The following is a 10804-nucleotide window of genomic DNA, read 5'->3' as shown; positions in this document are numbered from 1 at the left end:
TTGTTGATCAAACTATGTTTTTATTTAAGGTGTGGATAAGGTAGTACTTGAGTGAATAAAAACAGTACAAAATGTAATTCAAACTGAAAAACACAGATATGAGACATGAATGAGACATGTGAAACACACTTAAGTCCCACAAAAATGCAGCATTGTGAAAAGCATACTAATTCAATTTAAAGGCCTTTCCAAGAAATATATCTATCTTCGACCAAACTATAAACCTTTTCAAATAGAGCTGTTGTCCTTAGTAAAGCCAATGTGAGCTCAGTATCAGAGTCATTGTCAGTACTGTACTGAGCTGACAGAGCAGAGGGATGCAGGTGATTCTCTAACTGTCCATCAGAGGAAGTCAGAACACTGAGATAGCAAGTTCAAACTTGGATTCCACAGCTTTTATGTTCCATTCTCCAGGTGACAGTTGGATGTAATCCAGCCCCCAGTGTCCTCTTTCCTAAACATAACATAGAGGGAGACTTGTCACTGCACTCTAAGGAAGTCTTCACATCACAAGTTGGCTCAGCTCAGAAGAGCGGGGACCTGGAGGACAATCTCCATCTCTGCCTCAGCTCCTGTTTTGAGTGTTCCCCTCTCAGGAAACAATCCCAGACATTGTGTGGCTTAGTCTAAGTGAGAGTTCCCCCTGCTGGGCTGGAGTGTGAGGCGCTGTGGCGTTTTCTGCAGAGCTGCCTTGGCCGCGTGAGGACGCATAATAGCCGGCCTCCCTGGTGGTCTGCACAAGACGATTGGTTGAAGCCCGTTGACAGACTGCACAGAAGCTCCACCTGTTGGTGACCTGAGCCCTCTGACCAGTGGGCTGGAGGCTGGCCTGTGGGGCATGTGGTAAGTAGTCTTGAGCAGCAGAGGGACTTTGGGCCTCACAGCCTCCTGGAGCCCCTGGCTCTCCAAGATGCGGACTCCTGTGACCGTCTCTGAGTCTGTATGGTCTTCAGCAGGCCTTACAACAGCCCCAGCCACCCCACCACTGAGCCTCAGTCTGTGTGCTCGCAGCACTGACAGCCTCCGGCTACCAGGGGCTGATGTGGCACTTTGAGGGGGAGAGGGCGACAGAGTGCAGTCAGGGGACAGGGAGAGCCGGGCCACTTCAGGGGATTTGGCTTCTCTCGGAAACACATCTATAAATTAAACATAGTTTATTAGAGAACATTTCAGACTGTGTTGTGGTAGTGTGATCTCAAGTTATTCTGTGTTCAAATCCCTGGATTTATATTTAGGTTTCTTGGTTTTATATTTCATATACTGAGTAGGTTTGGCATGTTTGATAGCCTTCTTAACCAGAGATGAGAGAGACTCGCCTGGAGAGGGGGACTGGGAAGACGAGTCTGTCGAGTCAGTGTTTAACCAGTGACTCAAACCAGCGCTCTCTTTTTTTCCCTCCTCTTCTTCCTCCTTGCCACTGAAAATGTTGAGACTTTCATCATCCTCCTCTTCATCACCATTGAGGATGGTCAGTATCTGAGGCCCATCCCTCTCCATGGCTAATAGACGTCTGGAACATAAAGCAATAGAAAACAGTGAAAAGTTGGTTCAGTCATTTCTCACACAGACAGTGAGTGAGTGAGTGAGTGAGTGAGTGAGTAGGTGGTCAGTACTTGTTATGCTGTTCCCTCCAGGCCCTGAGCTCAGAGAACACATCACTGCCCTGGCATCCTTCTTGCTCCTCAAGGTCATAGGTGTGCTCCGGAACATGGAGGGGCGGGGTGCTAGGAGTGGACACAGGGGAGGGGGCTGCATTCTGCATAAGGAGGATGTAAGGGAATTTGATTAAGCTGGCCCGGGCGCCTAGGTAGGCGGACTTTGCACCGGTTGAAAAGTGATTGCATTCATTTTTGAACCAGGCTGCCTTCCGGCGAAGTCGGCTCAAAATAAAATTGACGTAGTTTAAGCACGTGGAGTAATCAGTAGCATTCTGTGTTTTCACATATTACTTTTCATGAAAATGTATTATCTGCATTCCCAATGAAAACTAGTTAAATTCTAACAGATATTTTATGCTGTACATTCCTGGTTGAATTAACGTTGTTTCCACATTATTTAACCAAAAAATACAATGTGTTGACGTTGAATCAATATGGAAAACTGATTGGATTTGCAAAAAGTCATCAACGTGAGGGAATTTAGTATTTCTTTCAGAGAACTTTTAACCTAAATCCAATGACATGGTGAAATGTTTTGTTGATTTTACCTTGAATTCATGTTAGTTGACAACTCAACCAAATGTAAGTCAAAACTAGATGTTGAACAGTGGGATGCTACCTTGTTGACCAAACGACAGAGATAGCTGTTTGATTTCCGCAGGGCGCGCCTCCCTCACCGGCTTCGCCCGATCACGTGACGGGCCATAGCCCGGGTCAACCCTGGCTAGCTTAATAAAATCCCCTGGATGAGGATGAGGATGATGGATGAGGTTCGCGATAGAAGAGGGATAGCGAGACGGAGGGAGCCAGAGACTAATAGAGGGATAGGAATAGTAAGGATGAAGAGATAGAAAAATAATACAGAGGGAGACAAAATACAGAGAAGATCTGAAAGAGAAATTAGGGATAAAGATTAAAGAGAGAGAATGACAGCTCAAGAGAGAGAAGAGTGTGACAGCAGTTTGAGAGTGAGTGACGGATGGCAGGTCTATAGAGATGACAAAGTGACAGATCGCCTGGCATTGGCAGTGCTCCATCTGTCATGTCACCGGGGCAACAGCTGCATCCCTCTATCACCCTCCCCTCCTTTCTCTGATAATTATCTCTTTCTGTTCATCCTGACATCACATTGGAGAGACAGGGGGAGATGTCACGTCACCCAGTCATAATGGCCTGTCACAAAGAGGGGTAACCACAGGTAGTATAGCGGTTAAAGACAGCATGTTCGAAACCTGCCGTTCTACCCTTGATCAAGTGTGAGAGAAAAAGTACATATTTACCTGATTTATTTGATATTAATGGTTAACAATTAATATTGAACTAATATTAAGACATTTCTGTCCTGCTAATGCTGTGTTTTTATGGTCTCCACTCTAGTTCTCTGCAACTAATCTGGGCGTATGGTCACCAGAGATGGCTTGAGCTGACAAACGAGTTAAAGACTGCATTACATAGACAAGAATGTGTTTTACTAGAGATAGCTTGGGAGTAGAACAATCCCTCACCGGGGGGTGACACACCAACCATGACTAAGCATTCTTAGTGTCAGCCTATATATAGTCAGCTATATAAAGAACTCTGCATTTGTGTAAGGGTTAGGTTACTCGGTCCAACACTCAAGGGTTTTGGGTCAACCAGCCTCATTATTGCAATAATTAATCGATATTGAAAAAAGATAATTGTTTGAAGAAATGACAAGGTCTATCTCACTTGATTAGAATATTCCATGACACAAGGTAGTTGACCCCAACAACAACTGCTCCTCGGATGACGCGAGCGTCGATTAAGGCAGCCCCCCGCACCTCTCTTGATTCAGAGTGGTTGGGTTAAATGCGGAAGACAAATTTCGGTTGAATGCATTCAGTTGTGCAACAGACGACATATCCCCTTTCCCCTACGCATAACTACTCCCCTTCACTCTGGGCCACTTTCCCCTGAAGCTGGAAGACTGTGTCAAATCTCTGCTGTGGTCAATGTGCCAGAGAGGACTCAAGTTTGTCAAATAAGGATTGAGATGCTGCAGTTAATTAGTTTCATGCTAATGATGGGTCAACAAACCCTCATCTTCTGTCGCCTGGCTCTGAGGGCCTGGACAGGGCTCCCACAGAACAAGACCTTCCCTGCACCTGGAGAGAAACAAAAACCATTCCATTACAATGGAGGATAGCCAATCAGGGATGGGATTGTCACAATATAGGAATTTAGAAAAATTGATAAAAGGTATAAGGCATAGTATGCCTGAATTCTGGGGTTGGAAAATCAAAGATCTCTGATTTAAAAATACATAATGAATCTTCAGACACTGTTACAAGCTGTCCTCATGGTGGCAGTGTTGCATAATTATACAGGTGAACGGTACTTTTTCAAAAATAAGTAAAAAATAAATCAGAAACGGCTAATTAACACAAAAGGATACAAAACAATAAGCCCGATTCATTATATGGACCTATTCAGGGACATAAACTGAAGCTTTATATGTGGAGATGGTAGGGCTTTCAGTGCCAAGGACACCAATAAAGTGTCTCACCGTGTGTCAGAATGCTAGCGTCTGGGTCCACAGAGACTGGATCTGCATCAGCAGAACCAGATCTGGACCCGGGAGGGGAGAGGGCTCTGTACCCAGCCGCTGATAAGGGTCGCGACCCAGAGAGGGGTCTGGAGCCGGCTGCTGAGAGGGGCCTGGCAGTGACTGGTCGGCTGGAGGGACGGGAACTGGAGAGGCTGCTAGCTAGGTGCTGGCCAGAGCTGGGTCTGGAGTAGACACACACACTGGCTGCTCTCTTCTCTATGGCCAGACAGGGAAGAGGGAAAATATTGCATATCAAAACACAGAGTAGCAGAACTGGCCTGGTGGATCTACTGTTCAGATACAGTACATTTGGAAAGTATTCAGACCCCTTGACTTTTTCCACATTTTGTTATGTTACAGCCTTATTCTGAAATTGATGATTTTTTCCCCCTCATCAATCTACACACAATACATACCATAAGCAAAAGCAAAAACATTTATTTAAAATGTTTGCAACAAATGTATAAAAAAAATAAAAAACAGAAATATCACATTTACAGAAGTCTTCAGACCATTTAATCAGTACTTTGTGGAAGAACCTTTGGCAGTGATTACAGCCTTGAGTCTTCTTGGGTATGACGCGACAAGCTTGGCACACCTGTATTTGGGGAGTTTCTCCCATTCTTCTCTGCACATCCTCTCAAGCTCTGTCAGGTTGGATGGGGAGCGTCGCTGCACAGCTATTTTCAGGTCTCTCCAGAGATGTTCGATCGGGTTCAAGTCCGGGCTCTGGCTGGGCCACTCAAGGACATTCAAAGACTTGTCCCGAAGCCACTCCTGTGTTGTCTTGGCTGTGTGTTTAGGGTCGTTGTCCTGTTGGAAGGTGGAACTTCGCCCCAGTCTTGAGGTCCATTCTGTACTTTGCCCCGTTCATCTTTCTTTTGATCCTGACTAGTCTCCTTGTCCCTAACGCTGAAAAACATCCCCACAGCATGATGCTGCCACCACCATGCTTCACCGTAGGGATGGTGCAAGGTTTCCTCCAGACGTGGTCAATTCAGGCTAAACAGGTCATTCAACAGAGAACCTTGTTTCTCATGGTCTGAGAGTCTTTAGGTGCCTTTCGGCAAACTGCAAGCGGGCTGTCATGTGCCTTTTACTGAGGAGTGGCTTCCGTCTGGCCACTCTACCATAAAAGCCTGATTGGTGGAGTGCTGCAGAGATGGTTGTCCTTCTGCAAGGTTCTCCCATCTCCACAGAGGAACTCTGGAGCTCTGTCAGAGTGACCATTGGGTTCTTGGTCACCTCCCTGACCAAGGCTCTTCTCCCCCAATTGCTCAGTTGGCCGGGCGGCCAGCTCTAAGAAGAGTCTTGGTGGTTCCAAACTTCTTCCATTTAAGAATGATGGAGGCGACTGTGTTCTTGGGGACGTTCCATGCTGCAGACATTTTTTGGTACCCTTCCCCAGATCTGTGCCTCGACACAATCCTGTCTCGGAGCTCTACGGACAATTCCTTCGACCTCAAGGCTTTGTTTTTGCTCTGACATGCACTGTCAACTGTGGAACCTTATATGTGTGCCTTTCCAAATCATGTCCAATCAATTACATTTACCACAGGTGGACTCCAATCTAGTTGTAGGAACATCTCAACGAAGATCAAAGGAAACAGGATGTACCTGAGCTCAATTTTGAGTCTTATAGCAAAGGGTCTGAAAACTATGTAAATAACATTTCAGTTTTTTATTTTTCAATACATTTGCAAACATTTCTTAAAACCTGTGTTCGCTTTTTCATTATGGGGTATTCTATGTAGATTGATGAGGGAAAAATATAATTTGCTCTATTTTAGAATAAGGCTGTAACGTAACAAAATGTGGAAAAAGTCAAGGGGTCTGAATACTGAACACAAATGCACTGTACACACACAGACAGATATGCACACAAGCAGATGCAAGCACATAGATCCATACACACACACACACACACACAGATGCGCACACACACACCCTCAGCTGTCTCTGTAGAGCTGCAGTCTTTAAAAGACTCTCTGAGCAGGGCCCAGTCTTCCCCCATGGAGCTGCTAGAGCGAGACCCCGCCTCCTCCCTGGCATGCATGTCGTCTAGGTAACGCAGCTGTGGGACCAGCTCCCTCACCAATGACCGGTAGCAGTACCCCTCCTCCTCCTCCTGGGAAAAGCAGAAGACAGCATACACAAAATAAAGGAGGAGGGGGGTTGGTTGTATCTGGAAGAGAGCCCAGCCCACACCTCATTAGACTAATCATGTTTCATATGAGCAGATGAGAAGTTGAATTAGGCTAAGTTTGATAAAACAGGGCCCACCTCTGGACGACTGTGATAAAGAATGATAGATGATACAGTAATAGGACTGCATAAAAGGCTTCAAGGTTGTACCTTTAGTTGTGATTTGAATGGTTGATAAAGGCCAAGGTAAGTCCAACCTTTCAAAGTTAGCCTTTCAATGCCAAATAAACAACACTTAACACCAGTATACCATAACATAACACAGCATAACATAACATAGAGCTTTAAGGCACAATGAATGTGTAACTTCTGTTCAAAGGAGGAGACAAAGAACATGGTTCTGAGTGGGCCGATAACAGAGTACTAATAAAGGCAATAATCTGCACTTTGTACTGTGCTTTGATCATTTATAAGCACTGAGAGACAGCTCAGAGAAGAAAGGGGAGAGAGAGAGAGAGACGATTCTGCTGCTGCTGAGAGATCAAACCCACAGAGAGAGGGAGTGAGATGGGGAAGAGGGTTTTAGAGAAGTGGGGGGGGGGGAGAGGGGGTTAGAGAAGGGGGGAGAGAGAGAGAGAGAAACCCAAGGACCCCACTCTCAGTGCTTGGACCAGGCCTAATGCATATTCAGATCAGTCTTCCCTCCCTCACTGCCCCAGTTTCCTAAGTCCTGCTGCTGACGGGGTAGGTGAAAATAAACACATTCACTCTGTCCCAAAAACCCTACAAAGCACTCACAGCCTCACAGGCCAAGCTCCTGGGCTCTCCTAAAAACCCACAATTGGTAAACAAGATAATATGTGGCACAGGAACTAGACTAAAGCATGGAATGATATGGGCAGGAAGCATCGTTCAGTCATACCACTTCATTGTGTCATTGTGCGATAGTAAAACCTTAATAAACCACTTTAATATGGGCTCAATCCCATCACTCAAAACATATATGCTAAAACCTTACTACAGTATATTCTCCACCCTGCCCAGTTGAGCAAGATTTATACTAACCATCACCACTTTACCATAGCTGGTACCATCCCTACTTACACAAGCAAAACAAAGTTAAGCCTATATGAAATACAGTGTAGGATAAGAAACCCCAGGTGCATAGGCTCCCTAGGCCTGGACTTTGTCAAATGAGAGCAGCCTGTTTTGGTGTTTGTTTTGCTTTGAACACCACTTCCCTGTTCCCTGCTCTCCAGTTCCACTCCATTCTGTCTGATGCAGACAGACAGATAGACAGACAAGGACAGACACACAGGTAGGTTTGTCAAACATTTGATAGTACTTAGCACCTCTGAACAGTGTCGCCAAACTCTTTTGTTTACACACAGCAAAGACCTTGAAAGTTGTCAGCCACAGCCTTGTTAAAATACTACAAACCAGAAGGTGGCAGTAGCGTTGTTTGGCCTTGCATATCTGTGCATGGTCTAGATTCCAAGCTTTCTACACCATTGTTTCGATTTTGTAGAAAGCCCTTGATGATACTAGTCAGATGGCCACAGCTAGTTAACTACCTAGCAAGAAGACAAGGGAACCATTTAATTCGTAATCCCATACTGCCAGTGCCAGCCCATAGCCAAAATGTTTAGCTAGCTAGCTAAGGTTTGAATATTCGCTAGCGAGCAAAACAGCTAGCTAGCTAAGGACACTGCACTAACTCAGCAGCTAACACAGGAAACTATCTAACCCGTTGTGATTTAATTATTATGTCAACACTAGCTATAGTGGTTAGCTAGCATGGCGGAAGTATTTTGTGTTGTGTGCATTGCGTCTGTGCACTTACAGTGCATTCGGAAAGTATTCAGAGCCCTTTCCTTTTTCCACATTTTGATACGTTACAGCCTTAATCTAAAATGGATCAAATAAAATACATTTCCATCAATCTAAATTGAGCTCGAGCACTCAAAATTGAGCTCAGGTGCATCCTGTTTCCATTGGTCATCTTTGAAATGTTTCTACAACCTGATTCGAGTCCACCTGTGGTACATGTTATTGATTGGGCATGATTTGGAAAGGCACACACCTGTCTATATAAGGCCCCACAGTTGACAGTGCATGTCAACGCAAAAACAAAGCCACGAGGTCGAAGGAATTGTCCGTAGAGCTCCGAGACAGGACTGTGTTGAGGCACAGATCTGGGGAAGGCTGCTAAAACATTTCTGCAGCGTTGAAGGTCCCCAAGAACACAGTGGCTTCCATCATTCTTAAATGGAAGAAGTTTGGAACCATCAAGACTCTTTCTAAATCTGGCCGCCCGGCCAACTGAGCAATTGGGGGAGGAGGGCCTTGGTCAGGGAGGTAACCAAGAACACGATGGTCACTCTGACAGAGCTTCAGAGTTCCTCTGTGGAGATGGGAGAACCGTCTCTGCAGCACTCCACCAATTAAGCCTTTATGGTAGAGTGGCCAGACGGAAGCCACTCCTCAGTAAAAGGCATATGACAGCCCGCTTGGAGTTTGCCAAAAGGCATCTAAAAGATTCTCAGACCACGAGAAACAAGATTCTCTGTTCTGATAAAACCAAGATTGAACTCTTTGGCCTGAATGCCAAGCATCACATCTGGAAGAAACCTGGCACCATCCCTACGGTGAAGCATGGCGGTGGCAGCGACTAGGAGACTAGTCAGGATCAAGGGAAAGATGAATGGAGCAAAGTACAGAGAGATCCTTGATGAAAACCTGCTCCAGAGCACACAGGACCTCAGACGGGGGCGAAGGTTCACCTTCCAACAGGACAACAACCCTAAGCACACAGCCAAGACAACGCAGGAGTGGCTTCAGGACAAGTCTTTGAATGTTCTTGAGTGGCCCAGCCAGAGCCCGGACTTGAACCCGATCGAACATCTCTGGAGAGACCTGAAAATAGATGTGCAGCGACGCTCCCCATCCAACCTGACCGAGCTTGAAAGGATCTGCAGAGAAGAACCGGAGAACTCCCCAAATACAGGTGTGCCAAGCTTGTAGAGTCATACCCAAGAAGACTCAAGGCTGTAATCGCTGCCAAAGGTGCTTCAACAAACTGAATACTGAATAAAGAGTCTGAATACTTATGTAAATATGATATTTTCATTTTTTTATAGACATTTGCAAAAATGTTGAAAAACCTGTTTTTGCTTTGTCATTATGGGGTATTGTGTGTAGATTGATGGGGGAAAAACAATTTAATCAATTTTAGAATAAGGCTGTAATGTAACATAATGTGAAAAAAGTAAAGGGGTCTGAATACTTCCGAATGCACTGTCTCTAGCTACCATCCCATAGCCTGCATTGCATATGAAGTGTGACTAAACTAATCCGTGGACATAGAGAAAATTAACATTTGTGCTCGCTGATTGGCTAAAAGTCAAGTTGTTGGCCACTGACGAGCATTGGCATATTCGTTGCTACCGGGTTGCATGCAGGTACCACTTTTGTTCTAGCAAGAGAAGGAACGGCTTCTCACTGTGATAAGTAGCTATCGGCGGTGAGATTCTTGGTGTATTTCATACTTTAAAGCAGCCTGGGATCACATCCAGACTCACTGCATTTTGGCCAATATCATCTGGGCCCATCTGAGAGAGCATGGCTCACAGCCAGAGCCCGGCATGGCTCACAGCCCCCCATACACACACATACACAACTTGAGTATCTATGATGATTCAGTAATGAATTCAATAATATACACAATTGTGGAATTGTGGTGAGGGTTAGAAGATACAGTAGGAGTGTGTATAGGTGAGGTACCTGTGTGGCGTTGGGGTGGGGGAACATACAGACGGGGTTTCCCTCTAGGGTAAGTGTGCGGAGCTGGGAGCAGAGGCCCAGGTACTGCACCTGCACCAGGTCATTCACATCATTCCCTTCCAGGTCCAACAGCTGTAGATTCTCCAGCATGCTCACCTGACTCAGGTCCGACACACTGTTATAGGCCACATACAGCTCCTAGCGTAGGGAGAGAACATACCAACACAGGTTCAGATTTAGTGTCGCTCAACTGTTATTTGCACATAGTCAAATGCATAAGACTTCAACTTTTGTTGAATTGTGAGATTTTCACAGGTGAGCAAGGTGGGTAGAAGCCAGGTGGATTAGGCAGGTGGAACAAGTCTATCCTCTAGTTCATGATGGTCTACTGCAAAAGTTTTCCAGTAGCAACTCTACCTTGAGAGAGGAGAAGGAGGGAATCCCATCCAGGTCTGCCAGGTTGCAGCGAGACATCCACAGCACCTGCAGATGGGACAGCGTGGTTCCCAGGTCCCTGGGAGACATAGACAGCCATGATCCAGAGGCAAGGGTGGAATTGTACCAACAGAACATCAGGTGCCGCGACATATGGTTTATGAATTTATAAAATGTGAAATGCAAATCAAGGATGGAAAGAAAATAAATTGCC

At 45.5% G+C, this 10804-nt stretch overlaps 1 protein-coding gene across 5 annotated transcripts in view; it reads right to left on the bottom strand.

Moving 5' to 3' along the window:
- The window catches only part of lrrc56 (leucine rich repeat containing 56), a 55127-nt gene continuing 44323 nt past the window's right edge, over positions 1-10804 (bottom strand). For all 5 annotated transcript variants that reach the window (XM_021572971.3, XM_036956242.2, XM_021572950.3 and 2 more), the window contains 8 exons: positions 10573-10669; positions 10156-10353; positions 6175-6355; positions 4186-4443; positions 3717-3784; positions 1614-1756; positions 1317-1510; positions 1-1136 (listed from right to left, as the gene is read on the bottom strand). In XM_021572971.3, the coding sequence (XP_021428646.3) occupies positions 622-1136; positions 1317-1510; positions 1614-1756; positions 3717-3784; positions 4186-4443; positions 6175-6355; positions 10156-10353; positions 10573-10669 (1654 nt within the window). In that variant the 3' untranslated portion in view covers positions 1-621. The remainder of the gene's footprint in view (positions 1137-1316; positions 1511-1613; positions 1757-3716; positions 3785-4185; positions 4444-6174; positions 6356-10155; positions 10354-10572; positions 10670-10804) is intronic.

The sequence above is a fragment of the Oncorhynchus mykiss genome, chromosome 2 (genome assembly GCF_057628025.1).
Source record: "Oncorhynchus mykiss isolate SJ-2025 chromosome 2, ASM5762802v1, whole genome shotgun sequence".
NCBI lineage: Eukaryota > Metazoa > Chordata > Actinopteri > Salmoniformes > Salmonidae > Oncorhynchus > Oncorhynchus mykiss.
Note: the sequence above shows the minus strand (reverse complement) of the source record. Positions and strands in the feature narration are given on the sequence as shown.